The 22,596-nt window shown below is 40.1% G+C and overlaps 1 protein-coding gene across 1 annotated transcript; it reads right to left on the reverse strand.

Moving 5' to 3' along the window:
* Window positions 1–21,702: 21,702 nt before the first annotated feature.
* LOC130706508 (frataxin, mitochondrial-like) lies at window positions 21,703–22,350 on the reverse strand. Its single transcript, XM_057538882.1, has one exon. The coding sequence runs from the start codon at window positions 22,348–22,350 to the stop codon at window positions 21,703–21,705; it is 648 nt and encodes a 215-aa protein (XP_057394865.1).
* Window positions 22,351–22,596: the final 246 nt, after the last annotated feature.

Below are 22,596 nucleotides of genomic sequence, written 5' to 3' on the forward strand. Positions count from 1 at the left end.
CAGGAGCTTGAAAATTGTTATTTTTAGGAAGCCCCCTTTCTATTGCAAAAAAGACAATGAAAAATGTATTCCAGTTAAATCAGGATTTCAGAGTGCTGCATCTAATGGATTAAGGTTCACCTGTGAATTAAAACAACTTCTGTGATGCTAGTTTACTTGGGATTTTTTTCAGAGCAACATATAGACCTGTGGCATAAATAGCCCTGTGAAGGCTAGTAATAGCACATAGAAGTCTGGTATTCAAGTTCTAGTTCTGCCACTGACATAGTCATGTTCTTGGGCCTCAGTTTCCTTATCTGTAAAACTGGTATAATTCCTGCCCAAATTACTTCACAGGCCTTAGGAAGAGAGCATTGGAATATGGAATCTAAGAAAAAAAAAAAAAGGTCATGAAGAACCTAGTGGTAAGACAGGAATAAAGACACAGACCTACTAGAGAATGGACTTGAGGACATGGGGAGGGCGAAGGGTAAGCTGTGACAAAGTGAGAGAGTGGCATGGACATATATACACTACCAAACGTAAAATAGATAGCTAGTGGGAAGCAGCCGCATAGCACAGGGAAATCAGCTCGGTGGTTTGTGACCACTTAGAGGGGTGGGATAGGGAGGGTGGGAGGGAGGGAGACGCAAGTGGGAAGAGATATGGGAACATATGTATATATATAACTGATTCACTTTGTTATAAAACAGAAACTGACACACCATTGTAAAGCAATTATACTCCAATAAAGATGTTAAAAAAATAATAACTAAACTTGGTACTCCTTGAGGAGTTGCCATTATCATGGGGAAAAAGGATCTCTGAAATTCTGGAAGGAGAAGCTTTCTTGAGCCCATAGGTAGCAAAGCTTGATGCTAGAGCAAGTATTCTTAATATGGGCTCCATAGGTAAATTTAATAGGGGAATGTCCTTGAACCCTCTGAAATCAATGCAAAATTGTGTGTTTATGTGCACTGGTTGAGGGGAGGGGCATTGCATTAATTGGATCAGATGCTCAAAGGGGTCCAACCCTCTTGAGTTACAGTCAGGGAAATTGAGGCTCTGAGAGAGAAAGGGATGTTCCAAGGTTTCACAGCTTCTAAATTAATTCAATTTGCTATACTGCTTTTCTATTATTCAGAACATTTCATGTGAGTCAATATATCACATTTGTTTTTCACACCAACTCAATAAGACATACATTATCCTTATTCCCATTTTCCAGAGAAGGCAGCATGCATAGCAGTTAAGAGCAGATTCTGCAGGTAGAGTATCCAAGCATGCATCTTTATCTACTCTTTCTTAGCCTGATGACCTCAGGCAAACTACTTAGATTCCTTGTGCCTCCATTGCCTCACTGTAATCTGGGTATAGTAACAATACCAATCTCACAAGGTTATTTTATTTTTTTATTATTTATTTATTTATTTTGGCTCTGCCGGGTCTTAGTTGCAGCATGCAGGATCTTCGTAGCGGCATGCGGACTTCTTAGTTGCAGCATGTGGACTCTTAGTTGTGGCATGCATGTGGAATCTAGTTCCCCGACCAGGGATCGAACCCACGCCCCCTGTATTGGGAGCCGCAGAGTCTTACCCATTGGACCAGGAGGGAAGTCCCTCACAAGGTTATTATAAGGAATAAATAAGGTAATATATGAAAAGTACTTGTAATAGCAACCAGTCTGTAGTATGAGCTATGTATATGTTTAATATTATTAAGAAAACAGGAGATCAGAGAGAGAAAATAATTTTCATACATACAGTTCTACAGAAAGGTAGTAAACAAGGTAAGAACCAAGATCTGGACTATGTCTCTTGATACTCTATTTCATGCTTTCTACGGTACCCATCTCCAATTTGTTTCTCTCTGTGTTCTCAGGAGGAATGACAACAAGCACTGTCCAACCTGGGATCTAAAGGTCCTGAGATGGCCAGTAGGAATTCTAGTTCTAATTCTAATGATCCCTCTATCCCAGGCCTCAGTAGACATATAAGTTTGCATGTACATTGGGGAGAGGGTACATAAATCCATTAGACATTCAAAAGGCCTTTGTCCTACTTATAATAAACATACAAAGAAAGAAAACAACTAAGTAATACTTCCACTTTTGATCTAATAACTTTAATTTTCTTATGGGTCTCTAAATTGCCTTGTATTGTTTTTACAGAAAGGATTAATTCTACATCCACTCATTTACCCACCCAACATCACACAATGGAGCTTTGTCTATGTTTGTGAAAAATTTTAAGTCTTTCTTCTCAGAAAATATACAAGGCCCTCCTTCTATGTCCATAGTTAAATCTTTCTTGTGAAGACTTCACAGTTGAGAGGCAAACACACTACAGTTAAAGGCCTTTTCTCTTACTCTCCTCTTCTCCCCCATCTGTTTATCAAAGGACCATGGGAAAAAATCGGTGGATTATGGGAACAATCAGCTGCTTTCAAACACTTCCCAGATTTAAAAAATAGAATATGTTTGAGTTTCATGGTTTTCAAAGGTGAATTGAGTCCCCCTCCTAAGTACACCATCCTTGGATTCTTTTACTTTTGCATATGAATGAGCTTTGCTTTATCAAAGACTCTTGCATATATTCTCCCTGAGCCTCATCAATTTACAGAGCTAGAAGAGCCTTTTCTTTGACCCTTTTCCTAGTGGTGAACTTTCTCAGTGGACTGCATCCACAACCTGAGTTTTGGTCCTAAATCTGCCACTGTGTTGTCATGTGACCTTGACTGGGTCACTGCCTTTCTCTGGGCTCAGATTCCTCATCTGCACAATAGTGTGGAATTGAATTAGTTACAGATTGTGATTCCTTGGAGACCTGGGAGTTAGGGTCAACCAAAGGTCTTGGCATCCAAATGAGCACCAAACTCTCTGCAGACTAAATAACAAAATTTGTCTTGAACATAGGACACTACTGGTTTTTAAGTATGGTAGATGCTTTTGTAATTAATATAATTAAGCATTAAAATGAACAACATAATTTAAGCTAGCATTTGGCCATGTATGTTCTCATTTGAGCAATACTAAAATTACAATAGTAGTCATATGGGGATCCAAGATGTCACCGGATAATAAAATAAGGTCTTCTTACTCTTAAAAGTGATCTCTCTCCATTTTCTTTTTCTTATTCTGCTCAATGTGCATTGGGGAAGTCATTTCTACTCAAATTCTTAGTGCCAGGCTGCAAACAAAAACGATAATAACAATAATAAAAGTTTATGTTATTTGAATTTTTACCAGTGTCAGTATCTTTCAAGGTGTTTTATAAAATTGTCTCATCTAATCCTCACTTCAAACTTCTGATGACTAATTTTTCTCCCTTTTACAATTGAGAAAACAGTCTCAGAGATGCTAATTTTCCCCAAATCACCTCTCTAATAAGCCATGAAAAGGAGCTGGGCTAGTTAGTTAACCATCCAAATTCTGCACTGACATCTCTCATGTTCCCCCTTTGTCCAATAATTGTTTGTAACATTTTGCCTTGGTTGGACTATACGTCAAATAGGAAAAGCACCATTGTGTATTTTTGTGTGAAGAAGTTGCATTGTTTTCTATCATCTCTTTTTTTAAGAAGAAGGTAGGGCAAATTATCCTGAATAAAGTCAGAGTTATAAAGCAGCTCCTGGATGAAAGCAACCAAGACATGCCCACCCTCACCTAGCCTCCTTCCTGGCAAGTTTCTACCCTCTTCCTAGAGCCATTGCCTACTCCAAGCCCTCAGGGTGTTTGTTACCCAGGAGCTGTCAGAGCCCATTAGAATTGCCCTGGTGCTAACACTGCATTAAAAACATGCAAGGGGCTTCCCTGGTGGTGCAGTGGTTGAGAATCTGCCTGCCAAAGCAGGGGACATGGGTTCGAGCCCTGGTCTGGGAAGATCCCACATGCCGCGGAACAGCTGGGCCCGTGAGCCACAATTACTGAGCTTGCGCGTCTGGAGCCTGTGCTCCGCAACAAGAGAGGCCGCGATAGTGAGAGGCCAGCGCACCGTGATGAAGAGTGGCCCCCGCTTGCCACAACTAGAGAAAGCCCTCACACAGAAACGAAGACCCAACACAGCCATAAATAAATAAATTAAAAAAAAAAGCGCCAACCCTCATCTTTAAAAAAAAATGCAAGAAATTATTGATTTACACCAGCAAAAGGAGAGTACATCCAGGAGGCCAGCTCAATAGTCTTCAGCAGAGTATAATTATATTTCCAACTTGATATCTGGAGTGGCATCCTAGGACAGTCAACTGTCCATAGTGTACAGTGTGAGACTGTCTTAGCTGGCCAAAACAAGCTCCGACAAAGGGTGAAGCAGCTTAGGCAGCAGTCTAAGTAATGGGCAATAAGGCCTAAGTCCTTTACCATCCTTTAGTTCATTTCAAGGAATAGCCAGGGGACAGTCAGTAGGGATTAGTCAGAATAGTAGAATGAGCCCTGGTGATCTCAGTTAGTAGCCTTGGGCAACTCCCTTCCCCTCTCTGGGTCTATTTTTCTATCTGTCCAAATGAAGGAGTTGAGCTAAATTGGCTCCAACACTGGCTGTTTTACTTACCTCTAGACAGACTATATATATCTATATCTTTCTTGAAACTAAATCCTTCTGGTAGTCCCTTCCCTTTTGCTTAACCTTTGCTCTGTAAAAAGAGAATAATAAGAATAAAATGATGAAACACTTAGAATTTAATATCTTATTTAATCTTCATATCAATATTGTGAAAGAGATAGATCCCATATTACTGTTGAGAAAACCATGGCTCATAGACTTGAAGTGACTTACCCAGGGTCTCACAGCTAATAAAAAATATGGTTGAGATTTGAACTCCAAGCTCAGTCATCTGTTTTTCTACCATTTTTTTCTATCATTCTCTAGGTCAGGATTTCTCAAAGTGTATCCTGCAGAATAAAGTTCTAGTGGATGTTAAGAGTTGTAATATGGGGGTAGGGGGAATCTAGGAAACCCTGAGGAAGTCAATATAAAACAGTTTTATTTACTGCATAACTTCTCAGTCTTTATGTTCTGAGTTAATATGCATTGGAATCCGGTAAGAGGACTATTGAATATGCAGTGGTTTGGTCCCATGAAATACTTTTTTCTTCCAGGAATATGTCTCAGGGCTAGTACTCCTCAGAATACACTTTGGGAATGTTGCTCCCAGACTCCTAGCATTCAGATCATCCCCAGGCCCTGTTCTCAGAGAGTTCATGGAAAAATAAGTGTCCCTTTATTTCATCTCACTTTCATCTGCTAGGGTAAACACCCCCAGGAGGGTAGTTGCTTAGGGTATCCTCATATAATTCTGCAGGTTATGCTCTATATGAGGGCAACTGGCTAAGGGAGGAAAGTGGGTTTGAAAATTCAGCTAAAGCTTCATTCAGCTGTGTGTCTTGCACTTGGCAGATGTTTTTCTCACTGGTTTACCCCAAGGGGACATGTTTTTATAGTATATACGAGCCACCATTTGTACTAACAGACACTCTGCTGCTGCTTAGGTTCTCAGCACCTATTATTGTCCCCCTGTGTGATCTTGAGCAAGTCACTTTCTTTTTCCATGCCTCAGTTTTTGTATATGCAAAATATGGATAATAAGAACTATTTCTTTCTCCACTCTTGAAGAAATGGCAGTAGGTTAAGAGAACTTTGTTCTCTTTGTTTTTTTGCCTTTTAAAAAAATAATTAATTAATTAATTTATGGCTGTGTTGGGTCTTCGTTTCTGTGTGAGGGCTTTCTCTAGTTGCGGCAAGTGGGGGCCACTCTTCATCGTGGTGCACTGGCCTCTCACTATCGCGGCCTCTCTTGTTGCGGAGCACAGGCTCCAGACGCGCAGGCTCAGTAGTTGTGGCTCACGGTCCTAGTTGCTCCGTGGCAAGTGGGATCTTCCTGTACCCGGGCTCGAACCCATGTCCCCTGCATTGGCAGGCAGATTCTCAACCACTGCACCACCAGGGAGGCCTTCTCTTTGTTAATCTATGCTTTGTTATAGATTGTGTGTGTGTGTGTGTTTGTGATTGTTCAGCTATTGAAATAAAACCCACTAACACAGTATGGACACAAACTTACAATAGGGTTTTGAGCATGACCCCATAAATATGAAGTCTCTGGATTGGAAGGGGTCTTAATGATCAAGCCACTCAACGATCCTGGCCACTCCTCCTGAGTGCCAGGTCCTTTGCCAGAGTTTGGGTATTAAAGTTTGAAAGGAAATTTGAGCAGGACCTTGAAGGATGAATAAGTGTTTACAGGGTGAAGGGACATTATGAAAAGAGAGGAGAATGGACAAAGTTAAGATGAATAGAGGTGGGGAGAAGATAGAAAGGTGGATTAAGTTGAAGAATTTCTATGCTGTGTGTGGAGCCCTGATGATTTTAAGCAGCAAACTGATGATCATCAGAGCTGTGCTTTACAAAGCTGGCTCTGGGGACTATGTAGGAGATAGATTTGGTATGGGAGGTATGATGAGAAGTCCTTAGGCAATAAAAGGCTCCCAGGGATAGGCTGGTTGTATCTAAACTAAGCTTAATCAGAAAAATATTTAAGGAGGCAGACCTGATGACAGAAAAGAATCAAGGCTAACTCACAAGTTTCTTGATACCTAGACAATATGACAGTTTCACAGACAGACAATGGGCAAAGAGCATGTTGAATGTAGAATAACGATGACTATAATAGGCAGAATAATGGCCTAATAAAGATGTCTATGAATGTATTCCTGTAACCTGTGAGTGTATTACATTACATGATGAAGGGGAGTTAAGGTTGCAGATGGAATTAAGGTGGTTAATCAGCTGACTGTAAAATAGGATTACATTAGGCCCAAGGTAATGACAAAGGTCCTTAAAAGTGGAAGAGACAACAACAACAAAAAACCAAACAACCTAATTAAGAAATGGGCAAATGACTTGAATAAATATTTCTTCAAATAAGACACACAGCTGGAAAATAAGCACCTGAAAAGATGCTCATCATCATTAGCCATCAAAGACATACAAATGAAGATAACAAGTAAATACCACTGGACACACATTAGGATGGTTATTATCAAAAAAAGAGAAAATAACACGTGTTGGGGAGTATGTGGCTAAATTGGAACCCTTGTGCCTTACTGATGGGAATATAAAATAGTGTAGTCTCTGTGGAAAACAGTATAACAGTACACATAAAAATTTAAACATAGAATTACCATATGACCCAGAAGTTACACTTCTGGTTATACACCTCAAATAATTGAAATCAGAAACTGGAACAGATATTTTTAAACCTATGTTTGTAGCAGCATTATTCACAATAGCCAAAAGGTAGAAACAACCCAAATGTCCATCAATGGATTAATGAAAAACAAAATGTGCTAATAATATAATAAATGTGGTATACATAACACAATGGAATACTATTGATTGAAATTCTAACACATACTACAACATAGATGAACATTGAAGACATTATGCTGAGATAAGACAGACACAAAAGGACAAATACCCTTTATGAGGTACCTAGAATAGTCATATTCATAGCAACAGAAAGTAGAATAGAGATTACCAGGTACTGGTGGGAAGGGAACATATGGAGTAATTGTTTAATTGGTGCAGAGTTTCTGATTGGGAAGATAAAAATGTTTGGAGGGAATTCCCTTGCTGTCCAGTGGTTAGGACTCGGAGCTTTCACTGCCGTGGGCTTGGGTTTAATCTCTGGTCGGGGAACTAAGATCCCACAAGCCGCAGGGCACAGCCGAAAAAAAAATGGTTGGAGGTGAATTGTGATGATGGTTGTACAACAATGTATATGTACTTAATGCCACTGAACTGTGCACTTAAAAAATATTAAAATGGTAAATTTTATATTAAGTATATTTTACTACAATAAAAGAGAAAAAAGGGGAAAAGCGTTGCAGAAGAGGTCAGAGTGATGACATGTAAGACTCTACCCGTTGTTGCTGGCTTCGTAGATGAAAGAGGGGGCTGCAAGCCAAGGAATGGAGGCAGCTTCCAGACCTGGAAAAGACAAGGAAACTGATTCTCCTCTAGAACTTCCAGAAAGGAATGCAACTTGCCAACACCTTGATTTTATCCCAGTAAGACCTGCGTCAGACTTCTGAACTGAATGATAATAAATTTTCATTATTTTAAACTGTCAGGGAGGCAGCTATTGTGCAACCTTCTGCCCCTCTAGAGTTGCCCGATCAGTGCACTGGGCCTGGACCATTCCCCTGTATGGAAGCCTGATGCTGAGCTGTCTCTTGGCCCCAGATTCTTTTTCCTTATTACAAGAAACCTTTTCCCTGTTCTAAGTATGCAGTGAACTTCCTTGTATTGCTTATGTGTGTGCATCATATGGCACCTGGCCAGCCTCACCCGTATTTCTGCCTCTGACAGGAAAGGAACAGGGTCTTCACTTGCAGCACGAGGTGGGTGCATGCAGTCCATCACCATTTGCCAGCTATCGAGTGAGACCTGCTGGCGATGGGAGACCACTGCACACTACAGAAACTGATCTTGCTACGTCTCTTCTCCTTTTTGTGAGGAAAGTGTTCTTCTAACCAGTGCCCTTGTATGATGGCTCCTCCTTGGTATCTCCAAAGCTGTAGAATATGCAGTGGATTAAGGTCTGTGAACTCCTATTTCTGGTGTTGGCATGGTTATGATAGTGGCCATTGTCCATGCAGTGAGAATCCTCACGAGGTGTTGGTAGCTGGATCTTCCTTCTTGACATAAACCACAAAATTTCTGGGAATTTGTTAGAGTAGCAATAGGAAACTAATAATATGACAATGATAATAATGATAGTAATTAACATTTATTGAATGCTTGCTAAGCCAAATACTATTTTATTTTTAAATGAGGGATAATAATTATGACAGTAATAAAAATATTAATTTTTATTGAGTCCTTGATATGTGCCATGCATTATTCTAAGAATTTCACATGGTCTATTCCATGTAATTCATACCATAAGCCAATGAAATTGTTGTTATTATTATTGTCATTTTGTAGATAAGGAAACTGAATCAGAAAGATATTAAATAACTTGTTCAAGATCACAAACTAGATCTCACAAACTAGTAAGAGACAGAGATAAGATTAGAGCCCAGACAGTCTTGCTTTAGAACTTATATTTTTAAGCTAAGGATTTTAAATTTGAATATACTGGGCTCCTCATCTATTACAGGCTATAAGAGTTTTCTTTTTATTTTCCCATGAGGAAACACCAAGCTGGGCCTCTGACTTCCTTGGCCTGTCCTACCTGCCAACCTACCTGCACAGCCTCTAGAGAGTTCTCATTCAGAAATCTGTAGTCCTTCGTCATAGAGAAAATGTCCAGGGGAAATAAGCATAAGGCAGAAAGAAGCAAAAATGGATTCAGGGCAATCAGTTAAATGTTCAGTCCCAGTAGAAACCCAACTGGAAAGAAGATGCCAAGGAGGTGGGATAGGAGAGAGAGTGTAAGGGGGCTTAGGAAGATAGGATCTAAAATGGAAGCAAAAGTCCCAGGAAACCAAGCAAGTTCAAGTTGGCAGCCTGGGGAAAAGTCTGATAGGTTGAGTTGGTTGGGACATGAGTCAATCTCTCTGGTCCTGCAGGTATGGCAAGCCTGACGCTATAACCCCAAACTGATCTGGGTTTTTTCAGGCCTCTTTCTACCAGAAGCTGTCAGACAGGGGATCTTTTCCTCTACACCCAGATATGAGTTGCCAGAAGGTGGAGGGAGGGGAAGAAGGAGGGAGTAAAGGACAGGAAGCAGGAAGTATATAGTGTCTTTATCCAATAGTAAGTCATGTGCCCTCTTCTATTCTTACCTTTCCCCTTAGTGTGGTATCAGGCACATAGTGGATGCTCCATTAGGAAAAATTATTATTATTACTATTATTAACATTAATATGGCATGTATGATATGACAGTTACTGTGCTAAGTGTTCTGTATGATATGCATCATCTCATTCACAACAATTATTATCCTTGTTTTACTGATGAGGGATGGAGGAACAAGAGGAGAAGTGACTTGCTCATGTTTACATTTAAGAGGCAGCGCTGGGATTCAAACCCATGCCATTGGGCTCTAACGTCTGTGATCTTTGCTACTTTTCTCAAGACCTTCTGATTGGTGGATGGTTATTCAACTGCTGGATGCTGGGGATGACCATGGTGAAGGTGGGGTGGCAGTGCACAGAAAGAACCTTGTAATAGTGAATTGGAAATCTGCTGTGGTCATTCTATTCTTGTCACTGGCATGCTGTATGACCAAAGATAAGTTGTTTAACCATTCCTCTTCAGGTTTAGCCAATTCTATAATGCAGACAGTTCTTTCTGTCCTCCCCATGCTAGGGTTAGAGGGAAAAGAAGGGAGATGTTTTAAGAGAATAGATGAGATGATGCTGAAAAGAAAGTCACTAGATAAATAATTCAAGACAAGTCTAACCTTGTGATACTTTCATTTCTTTTTTCTTTCTTTTTTTTTTCCCCTCGGGCCTGGACCCGCCAGGTGGCCCTGACTTCTTGGTGGCGGGTGGCGCGGCGGGCCCTGCTCGCTCGGGCAAAAGCGCTCAGCATCTGCTCCTGACCTCGGCCAGGTTTGCGGGGAGCGGAGGTGGGTAAGGGGTGGGGTGGGGCTGGGTGAGAGCAAGGGTGCAGAGAGTGCACACAGACAGCGCCCATCCAAGATGCAAGCCCAGTCAGAGAAGATGGCGGAAGAGTAAGATGCCGAGATCACCTTCCTCCCCACAGATACATCAGAAATACATCTACAAGTGGAACTGCTCCTATAGAACACCCGCTGAACGCTGGCAGAAGAACTCAGACCTCCCAAAAGGCAAGAAATTCCTCACATACCTGGGTAGGGCAAAAGAAAAAAGAAAAAACAGAGACAAAAGAATAGGGACGGGACCTGCACCAGTGGGAGGGAGCTGTGAAGGAGGAAAGGTTTCCACACACTAGGAAGCCCCTTTGCGGATGGAGACTGCGGGTGGTGGCGGGGGGAAGCTTTGGAGCCGTGGAGGAGAGTGCAGCAACAGAGGTGCAGAAGGCAAAGTGGAGAGATTCCCGCACAGAGGACCGGTGCCGACCAGCACTCACCAGCCCGAGAGACTTGTCTGCTCACCCGCTGGGGCGGGCGGGGGCTGGGAGCTGAGGCTTGGGCTTTGGTCGGATCCCAGGGAGAGGACTGGGGTTGGCAGCGTGAAAACAGCCTGAAGGGGTTAGTGCACCACGGCTAGCCGGGAGGGAGTCCGGGAAGAAGTCTGGAGCTGCCGAAGAGGCAAGAGACTTTTTCTTCCCTCTTTGTTTCCTGGTGCGCGAGGAGAGGCGATTAAGAGCACTGCTTAAAGGAGCTCCAGAGACGGGTGCGAGCCATGGCTTTCAGCGTGGACCCCAGAGACAGGCATGAGATGCTAAGGCTGCTGCTGCTGCCACCAAGAAGCCTGTGTGCAAGCACAGGTCACTATCCACACCTCCCCTCCCAGGAGCCTGTGCAGCCTGCCACTGCCAGGGTCCCGTTATCCTGGGACAACTTCCCCAAGAGAATGCACGGCGCACCTCAGGCTGATGCAACATCACGCTGGACTCTGCCGCCGCAGGCTCGCCCAACATCCATACCCCTCCCTCCCCCCGGCCTGAGTGAGCCAGAGACCCCGAATCAGCTGCTCCTTTAACCCATCCTGTCTGAGTGAAGAACAGACATCCTCAGGCGACCTACATGCAGAGGTGGGGCCAAATCCAAAGCTGAACACTGGGAGCTGTTCAAACAAAGAAGAGAAAGGGAAATCCCTCCCAGCAGCCTCGGGAGCAGCAGATTAAACCTCCACAATCAACTTGATATACCTGCATCTGTGGAATACCTGAATAGACAACAAATCATCCCAAATTGAGGAGGTGGACTTTGGGAGCAAGATATATTATTTTCCCCCCTTTTCCACTTTTTGTGAGTGGCCGTGTGGATGAAAGGCTCTTGGTGCTCCAGCCAGGAGTCAGTGCGGTGCCTCTGAGGTGGAGAGCCAACTTCAGGACACTTGTCCACAAGAGACCTCCCAACTCCACGTAATATCAAACAGTGAAAATCTCCCAGAGATCTCCATCTCAACACCAAGACCCAGCTTCACTCAACGACGAGCAAGCTACAGTGCTGGACACCCTATGCCAAACAACTAGCAAGACAGGAGCACAGCCCCATCCATTAGCAGAGAAGCTGCCTAAAATCATAATAAGGCCACAGACACCCCAAAATACACCACCAGACGTGGACGTGCCCACCAGAAAGACAAGATCCAGCCTCATCTACCAGAACATAGGCACTAGTCCTCTCCACCAGGAAGCCTACACAACCCACTGAACCAACCTTAGCCACTGGGGACAGACACTGAAAACAACGGGAACTGCAAACCTGCAGCCTGCAAAAAGGAGACTCCAAACACAGTAAGATAAGCAAAATGAGAAGACAGAAAAGCACACAGCAGATGAAGGAGCAAGGTAAAAACCCACCAGACCTAACAAATGAAGAGGAAATAGGCAGTCTATCTGAAAAAGAATTCAGAATAATGATAGTAAAGATGATCCAAAATCATGGAAATAGAAGAGAGAAAATGCAATAAACATTTAACTAGGGCCTAGAAGAACTAAAGAGGAAACAAGCAATGATGAACAACACAATAAATGAAATTTAAAATACTCTAGAAGGGATCAATAGCAGAATAACTGAGGCAGAAGAACGGATAAGTGACCTGGAAGATAAAATAGTGGAAATAAATACTGCAGAGCAGAATAAAGAAAAAAGAATGAAAATAACTGAGGACAGTCTCAGAGACCTCTGGGACAACATTAAACGCACCAACATTCGAATGATAGGGGTCCAAGAAGAAGAAGAGAAAAAGAAAGGAACTGAGAAAATATTTGAAGACATTATAGTTGAAAACGTTCCTAATATGGGAAAGGAAATAGTTAATTAAGTTGAGGAAGCACAGAGAGTCCCATACAGGATAAATCCAAGGAGAAACACGCCAAGACACATATTAATCAAACTATCAGAAATTAAATTCAAAGAAAACGTGTTAAAAGCAGCAAGGGAAAAACAACAAATAACACACAAGGGAATCCCCATAAGGTTAACAGCTGATCTTTCAGCAGAAACTCTGCAAGCCAGAAGAGAGTGGCAGGACATATTTAAAGTGATGAAGGAGAAAATTCTACAACCAAGGTTACTCTACCCAGCAAGGATCTCATTCAGATTTGATGGAGAAATTAAAGCCTTTACAGACAAGCAAAAGCTGAGAGAGTTCAGCACCACAAAACCAGCTTTACAAAAAATGCTTAAGGAACTTCTCTAAGCAAGAAACACAAGAGAAGGAAAACACCTACAATAACAAACCCAAAACAATTAAGAAAATGGGAATAGGAACATATATTTCGATAATTACCTTAAATGTAAATGGATTAAATGCTCCCACCATAAGACACAGACTGGCTGAATGGATACAAAAACAAGACCCATATATATGCTGTCTACAAGAGACCCACTTCAGACCTAGGGATACATACAGACTAAAAGTGAGGGGATGGAAAAAGATATTCCATGCAAATGGAAATCAAAAGAAAGCTGAAGTAGCAATTCTCATATCAGACAAAATAGACTTTAAAATAAAGACTATTACAAGAGACAAAGAAGGACACTACATAATGATCAAGGGATTGATCCAAGAAGAAGATATAACAATTGTAAATATTTATGCACCCAACATAGGAGCACCTCAATATATAAGGCAAATGCTAACAGCCATAAACGGGGAAATCGACAGTAACACAATAATAGTGGGGGATTTTAACACTCAGCTTACACGAATGGACAGATCATCCAGACAGAAAATAAATACAGAAACACAAACGTTAAATGACACAATAGACCAAATAGATTTAATTGATATTTATATGACATTCTACCCGAAAGTAGCAGAAAACACTTTCTTCTCAAGTGCTAAAGAACATTTTCCAGGATAGATCACATCTTGGGTCACAAATCAATCTTCGGTGAATTTAAGAAAATCAAAATGATATCAAGCATCTTTTCTGACCACAATGTTATGATATTACAAATCAATTACAGGAAAATAATACTGTAAAAATCACAAACACCTGGAGGCTAAACAATATGCTACTAAATAACCAAAAAATCAGTAAAGAAATGAAAGAGGAAATGAAAAACTACGTAAAAATAAGTGACAATGAAAACACAATGACCCAAAACATATGGGATGCAGCAAAAACAATTTTAAGAAGGAAGTTTTTTAGCAGTAAAATCCTACCTCAAAAAATCAGAAAAATCTCAAATAAACAACCTAAGCTTACACCTAAAGCAAGTAGAGAAAGAAGAACAAAAACAACAACAACAACAAAAACAAAGTTAGTAGAAGAAATCATAAGGATCAGAGGAGAAATAAATAAAATAGAAATGAAGAAAACAACAACAATGGGACTTCCCTGGTGGCATAATGGTTAAGAATCCATCTGCCATTGCAGGGGACAAGAGTTTGATCCCTGGTCCAGGAAGATCCCACATACCACGGAGCAACTAAGCCTGTGTTGCACAACTACTCAGCCTGCACTCTAGAGCCCACGAACCACAACTACTGAGCCCACACGCCTAGAGCTCATGTTCCGCAACAAGAGAAGTCACCACAATGAGAAGCCCACACACCACCATGAAGATTATCCCCCAGTCAATGCAACTAGGGAAAGCTTGCGTGCAGTAACAAAGACACAACACAGACAAAAATAAATAAATAAATAAGAAAACAATGACAAAGAGTAGTAAAAATAAAAGTTGATACTTTGAGAAAATGAACATAATTGATAAAACTTTAACGAGACTCATCAAAAAAAAAAAAGGAAGAGGACTCAAATCAATAAAATTACACATGAAAAAGGAGAAGTTACAACTGACACCTCAGAAATACAAAAGATGATAAGACAATACTACAAGTAACTATATGCCAATAAAATGGACAACCTGGAAGAAATAGACAAATTCTTACAAAAGTACAACCTTCCAAGACTGAACCAGGAAGAAATAGAAAATATGAACAGACTAATCACAAGTAATGAAATTGAAACTGTGATTAAAAATAGTCCAAAAACAAAAAGTCCAGGAATTGATGGCTTCACAGGTAAATTCTATCAAACATTTAGAGAAGACATAACACCTATCTTCACAAACCCTTCCAAAAAATTACAGAGAGTGGAACACTCAAACTCATTCTACGAAGCCACCATCACCCTGATACCAAAACCAGACAAGGATATCACAAAAAAGAAAATTATAGGCCACTATCACTGATGAACATAGACACAAAAGTCCTCAACAAAATACTAGCAAACCAAATCCAAAAGCACGTTAAAAGCATCATACACCATGATCAAGTGGGATTTACCCAAGGGATGTAAGGATTCTTCAATATAGGCAAATCAATCAATGTGATGAACCATATTAACAAACTGAAGAATAAAAATTATATAACCATCTCAATAGGTGCAGAAAAAGCTTTTGACAAAATTTAACACCGATTCATGATAAAATCTCTCCAGAAAGTGGGCATAGAGGGAATCTAACTCAACATAATAATGTCCATATATGACAAACACACAGCAAACATCATTCTCAATGGTGAAAATCTGAAAACATTTCCTCTAAGATCAGGAACAAGACAAGGGTGTCCACTCTCACTACTATTATTCAACATAGTTTTGGAAGTCCTAGCCACGGTAATCAGAGAATAAAAACAAATAAAAGGAAACCAAATTGGAAAAGAAGTAAAATTGTCACTATTGGGCTTCCCTGGTGGCACAGTGGTTGAGAATCTGCCTGCCAATGCAGGGGACACAGGTTCAAGTCCCGGTCTGGGAAGATCTCATATGCCGCAGAGCAACTGGGCCCATGAGCCACAACTACTGAGCCTGTGTGTCTGGAGCCTGTGCTCCACAACAAGAGAGGCTGCAATAGTGAGAGGCCCATGCACCGCGATGAAGAGTGGCCCCCACTTGCCGCAACTAGAGAAAGCCCTCACACAGAAACGAAGACCCAACACAGCCAAATAAATAAATAAATAAATAAATAATTTAAAAAAATTGTCACTATTTGCAGATGACATGATACTATAAATAGAAAATCCTAAAGATGCCACCAGAAATCTACAAAAGCTAATCAATGAATTTAGTAAAGTTGCAGTATACAAAATTAACACAGAAATCTCTTGCATTCCTATACACTAATAATGAAAGATCAGAAAGAGAAATTAAGGAAACATTCCCATTTACCATTGCAGCAAATAAAATAAAATACCAAGGAATAAAACTACCTGAGGCAAAAATCCTGTACAGAGAAAACTATAAGATACTGATGAAAGAAATCAAAGATGACACAAACAGATGGAGAGATATACCATGTTCTTGGATTGGAAGAATCAATATTGTGAAAATGACTATACTACTCAAAGCTATCTACAGATTCAATGCAATCTCTATCAAATTACTGATGAGATTTTTCACAGAATTAGAAGAAAAAAATTTACAATTTGTATGGAAACACAAAAGACCCCGAATAGCCAATGCTATCTTGAGAAAGAAAAATGGAACTGGAGAAATCAGGCTCCCTGACTTCAGACTATACTACAAACCTACAGCAATTAAGACAGTATGGTACTGACACCAAACCAGAAATGTACATCAATGGCACAGGATAGAAAGCCCAGAGATAAACCCACACACCTATGGTAACCTAATCTATGACAAAGGAGGAAAAATATACAATGGAGGAAAGACAGCCTCTTCAATAAATGGTGCTGGGAAAACTAGACAGCCACATGTAAAAGAATGAAATTAGAACACCCCCTAACACCAGACACAAAAATATACTCAAAATGGATTAAAGACCTAAATGTAAGGCCAGACACTATAAAACTCTTAGACGAAAACACAGGCAGAACACTCTTTGACATAAATCACAGCAAGATTTTTTTGACCCACCTCCTAGAGTAATGAAAATAAAAAAAAATAAACAAATGGGACCTAATGAAACTTAAAAGCTTTCACACAGCAAAGGAAATGATAGACAAGACAAAAGGACAACCTTCAGAATGGGGGAAAATATTTGCAAATGAAGTAACTGACAAAGGATTAATGTTTAAAATATACAAGCAGCTCATGCAGATCAATATAAAACAAAAACAAAAACAAAAAAACAACCCGACCTAAATACACCTTTTTCCAGAGAAGACATATAGATTGCCAACAAACACATGAAAAGATTCTCTGCATCAGTAATTATTAGAGAAATGCAAATGAAAACTACAGTGAGATATCACCTCACACCAGTCACAATGGCTATGATCACAAAATCTACAGACAATAACTGCTGGAGAGGATGTGGAAAAAAGGGAACCCTCTGCACTGTTGGTGGGAATGTAAATTGGTATAGCCACTATGGAAAACAGTATGGATGTTCCTTCAGAAACTAAAAATAGAACTACCCTATGACACAGCAATCCCACTACTGGACATATATCCTGAGAAACCCATAATTCAAAAAGACACATGTTCCCCAATATTCATTGCTACACTATTTACAATAACCAGGATGTGGAGGCAACCTAAATGTCCATCAACAGATGAATGGATAAAGAAAAGGTAGTACATATATACAATGGACTATTACTCAGCCATTAAAAGGAACGAAATTGGGTCATTTGTAGAGACTTGGATGGACCTAGAGAGTGTCATACAGAGTGAAGTGAGTCCGGAAGAGAAAAACAAATATTGTATATTAACGCATATATGTGGAATCTAGAAAAATGGTTCAGATGATCTTATTTGCAAAGCAGAATTAGAGACACAGACATAGAGAACAAATGTATGGATACCAAGGGGGAAAGGGGGTGTGTGGGAGGAATTGGGGGATTGGGATTGGCACATATACACTGTTGATACTATGCATAAAATAGACAACTAATGAGAACATACTGTATAGCACAGGGGACCCTAGTTAATGCATTTTGGTGACCCAAATTGGAAGGAAATCCAAAAAGAAGAGGTTGTGTGTATATGTATGGATGATTCATTTTGTTGTGCAGTGGAAGTTAGCACAACATTGTGAAGTAACTATACTCCATTAAAAATTAATTAAAAATAAAATAAAATATCCATTTAAGGAAATACCTGGAGACAAATGCAAACAAAAATACAATGATCCAAAATCTATGGAATGCAACAAAAGCAGTTCTAAGAAGGAAGTTTATAGTGATTCAAGCTTACCTCAGGAAACAAGAAAAATGTCAAAGAAACAACCTAACCTTACATGAACTAGAAAAAGAACAAACAAAACACAATGTCTGTGGAAGGAAAGAAATCATAAATATCAGAGCAGGAATGAGTGAAATAAAGAGAAAATATTGGAAAAGGTCAATGAACTAGGAGCTTGTACTTTGAAAAGATAAACAAAACTGATACACTTTTTGCTAGACTCATCAAAAAAAAAAAAAAAAAAAAAGAGAGGGCCCACACCAATTAAATCAGAAATGAAAAAGAAGTTACAGTTGACACCACAGAGATATAAAGGATCATAAGAGACAACTATGAACAACTGTATGCCAGCAAAATGAACAACCTAGAAAAAAAAAAAAGACAAATTCTTAGAAATTTACAATCTCCCAAGGCTGAACCAAGAAGAAATAGAAAATATGAGCAGGTCAATTACTAGTAATTCAATTGTATTAGTAATAAAAATTCCCGAGAAACAAAAGTCTAGGAACAGGCTTTACAGGTGAATTCTACCAAGGATTTAAAGAGTTAACACCTATTCTTTTCAAACTATTTGAAAACGTTGTAGAGGACAGAATGCTTCTAAACTCATTCTACAAGGCCAGAATCACCCTGGCTAGATACCAAAACCGGACAAGCATATCACAATAAAAAGGAAAATTATAGGCCAATATCACTGATGAATATAGATGCAGAAATCTTCAAAAAAAATATTAGCAAACTGAATCACAGTACATTAAAAGGATCATACACCATGATGAAGTGGGATTTATCCCAGGGATGCAAAGATTTTTCAGTATCTGCAAATCAATCAATGTGATGCAGTACATAAACAAATTCAAGAATAAAAACCATATGATCATCTCAACAGACATAGAAAAAGCTGATGGCAAAATTCAACATCCATTTATGATAAAAACTCTCAAGCAATAGGGCATAGAATGAACATATCTCAACATAATAAAGGCAATATGTGACAAACCCACAGCTAACATCTTACTCGATGGTGAAAAGCTGAAAGCATTTCCTCTAAGATCAGGAACAAGACAAGGATGCCCATTCTTGCCACTGTTATTCAACATGTTATTGAAAATCCTAGCCCTAGCAATCAGACAAGAAAAAAAAAATACAAGGAATCCAAATTGGGAAGGAAGAAGTAAAATAGTCACTGTCTGTAGATGACATGATACTGTACACAGAAAATCCTAAAGATGTCAACAGAAAACTATTAGAGCTCATCAGTGAGTTTAGTAAAGTTGCAGGATGCAAAATTAATATACAGAAATAGGTTTCATTTCTATACACTAACAACAAACTATTGGAAAGAGAAATTAAGGAAACAACCCCATTTACCATCACATCAAAAAGAATAAAATGCCTAGGAATAAGCCTACCTAAGTAGGTAAAATAACTATACTCGGAAAACTGTAAGACATGGATGAAAGAAATTGGAGACAATACAAACAGATGGAAATATATACCATGTTCATGGATAAGAGGAAGTAATATTTTTAAAATGACCATAGCACCCAAGACAAACTACAGATTCCATAAAATCCCTATCAAAACACCAAGGATATTTTTCATAGAACTAGAACAAATAATTTTCAAATCTGTATGGAAACACAAAAGACCCTGAACAGCCATAAAAATCTTGAGAAAAAAGAACAGAGCTGGAGGAATATCACTGCCTGACTTCAGACTATACTACAAAGCTACAGTATTGAAAACAGTATGGTACTGGCATAAAAACAGACACATAGACCAGTGAAACAGAATAGAGAGCACAGAAATATACCCATATACTTATGGCCAATTAATCTATGACAAAGGAGGCAAGAATGTACAATGGAGAAAAGACAGTCTCTTCAATAAGTGGTGCTGGGAAAACTGGAGGGTTACATGTAAAATAAAGAAATAAGAACATTCTTTAACACCATATACAAAAATAAACTCAAAATAGATTAAAGACCTACATGTAAGACTGGAAATCATTAAACTACTAGAGGAAAACAGAGGCAGAACACCTTTTTTTTTTTTTTTCTTGGCTTATAAACAGAAATTTATTTCTCATAGTTCTGGAGGCTGGGAAGTCCAAGATCAAGGCCCCAGCAGACTGGGTGTCTGGTGAAGGCTTGCTTCTTTCTTCATAGACAGCTGTCTTCTCTCTGTGTCCTCACATGGTGAAAGGGATGAAGGAGCTCTCTGTGGTCTCTCTTATAAGGACACTAATCTCATTTATGAGGGCTGTGATTGGGGGTTAGGATCAACACCTTAACATTCAGCCTACAGCCCAGGCTTAGCACAGTAATGGCACAATAAAAGATGATTATTTGAACATGAATTCAACTGAAATTCAAGTAGAACAAAACCCAAAACCATATACTTACTCTATAGCTTAAAGTTCACTGTCATCTCCTCTACTAGAAGGAAGTAAAGCTGGCCTGTTAAGTTGCCTGACAGGACCATTAAATGTCTAAATTGGGGATCGACTATATTCTATCCAGTTTAACCCTCTCTGTTAACACGGGAAAACAGAGGTCCCGGGAGTTCAAGAAACTTGCCCAGACACAGACAACTACTTTTGGGCTGGGCCAAGTGTAAGATCGGGGTTCTTTTCATTAACACCAACATCTTTTCATTTATGTGGCCTTTCACAATTTACCAAGCACCTCCTCAGCTCCATGACCTTGTTTATTATACTATATCCATGAGCTTACAGAGATGGCTTTTGGGAGATTTTTTGCATCCTCAGACCAGTGTTGTGATAGCTTATTTTATACTGACCCTTAAATTTAAAATATATATATGTATACACACATGTAAATGTGTGTGTACATATATATGCACATATGGAAGACACGGCACCACATCTCCCTGTGTCACCCCATGCGAGCCACACCCTGACAGTCACAAAGCACAGAGAGAAAATGGTATTCGGTTTGAGAATTCCCGAGTTGCTACTGATGTTTCAATACTAAAGGGCTTAGAAGTGTTTACACTTTCAAGAGGAGTAGGAATGTTTTAGGCTTCCCTTTAATGAGTCTCATTTTGAGACAGGATGGCAAGGTTGGCCAGCCACTCTTCATGCAGTTATTGTAGTAAGTCTTTCAGAGAATGAATGGTGAAACCAATTCATTTCTCCTCCTGAAATTTGTCCTTCTTCTTTTTCTTTGTTGTGAGGTTATATATTAAAGGTATGGGCATACAGACATTATGAAATATAAGGGCTATCACTTGAGGGAGGAAATCAGACAATAAATCCAAAGAAACCAGTGGAAATTAAAAATCTGAACTTAGGGGCAGGGCGGAAGTTGACACGGTCTTTTCACAGAGCCGTTACACATAATGCAACTGTCCTCAAAAGCAGGAATGGAAAAAACTAGCCATTCAGCTGCAGAATGAAACCGGGATCTTGGCTTTAGAGCTTTCAATGTCTTTAGCATTAGGCTGGGCAGCAAGTGCCTTTTCCAGAGTAGGCCAGAGAAGATAAGTCCAATTTGGTTTTTAAGGCTTGAGTCAGCTCTGTGGCCAGCAGCTCGTGGAGGGACACACCATCGTGGGAGTACATCCAGTTTCTCCCAATCCAGTCGTAACACTTGGGGCCACTGGATGGTGAAGATAAACAGATTTTCTTGTTTGGAGTCTGTTTGTTGATCACGTACATTCCTAGATCTCCACCCAGTTTAATTGTTAAAACACCACTCCCAAAGGAGACATCATAGTCTTCAAATGTGTAAGGTTTGTCTGCAAGGTCTTCAAAAAACCCTGCTAAGGAGTCCAGCGTCTCCTCGGCCAGTCTTTCATAGGTGGTATCGTCCAGAGGGCCAGCGTCACCCAAAGTTCCTGTTGTCCACAAATTCATCCAACAGACACACTGCTTTTTGGCATTCAGGATCTGGTTGAGGCAGCAGAGGCTCAGACTCGGCTGACTGGGTGTGCCGGCCACAGCGGTCCCGGTGCGCAGGCCCCGGCAGCCATAGAGCTGGGGGTCCTTCGTTGGCCGCAGGGCCCTGGCGTGGGCCTGGGCAGAACCCTGGGGGGCCGAGCAGGGCAAGAGGCTGGCAGCCTCTCGGCGCCCCAGCGTCCACATCCAGAACACCCTTTGACATAAATGGTAGCAATATTTTTTGGATATGTCTTCTAAAATAAAGGAAATAAAAGCAAAAGTAAACAAATGGGACCTAATTAATCTTAAAAGCTTTTGCACAACAAAGGTAACTATCAATAAAATAAAAATATAACCTGCTGAATGGGAGAAAATATTTGCAAATGACATGACTGATAAGGAGTTAATGTCTAAAATATATAAACAGCTCATAGAACTCAACATCAGAAA

The sequence above is a fragment of the Balaenoptera acutorostrata genome, chromosome X (genome assembly GCF_949987535.1).
Source record: "Balaenoptera acutorostrata chromosome X, mBalAcu1.1, whole genome shotgun sequence".
NCBI lineage: Eukaryota > Metazoa > Chordata > Mammalia > Artiodactyla > Balaenopteridae > Balaenoptera > Balaenoptera acutorostrata.

Bases quoted from the DNA above. Each gene is read 5' to 3' on its own strand.
- LOC130706508 (XM_057538882.1), bottom strand. From the start codon at position 22,350: ATGTGGACGCTGGGGCGCCGAGAGGCTGCCAGCCTCTTGCCCTGCTCG.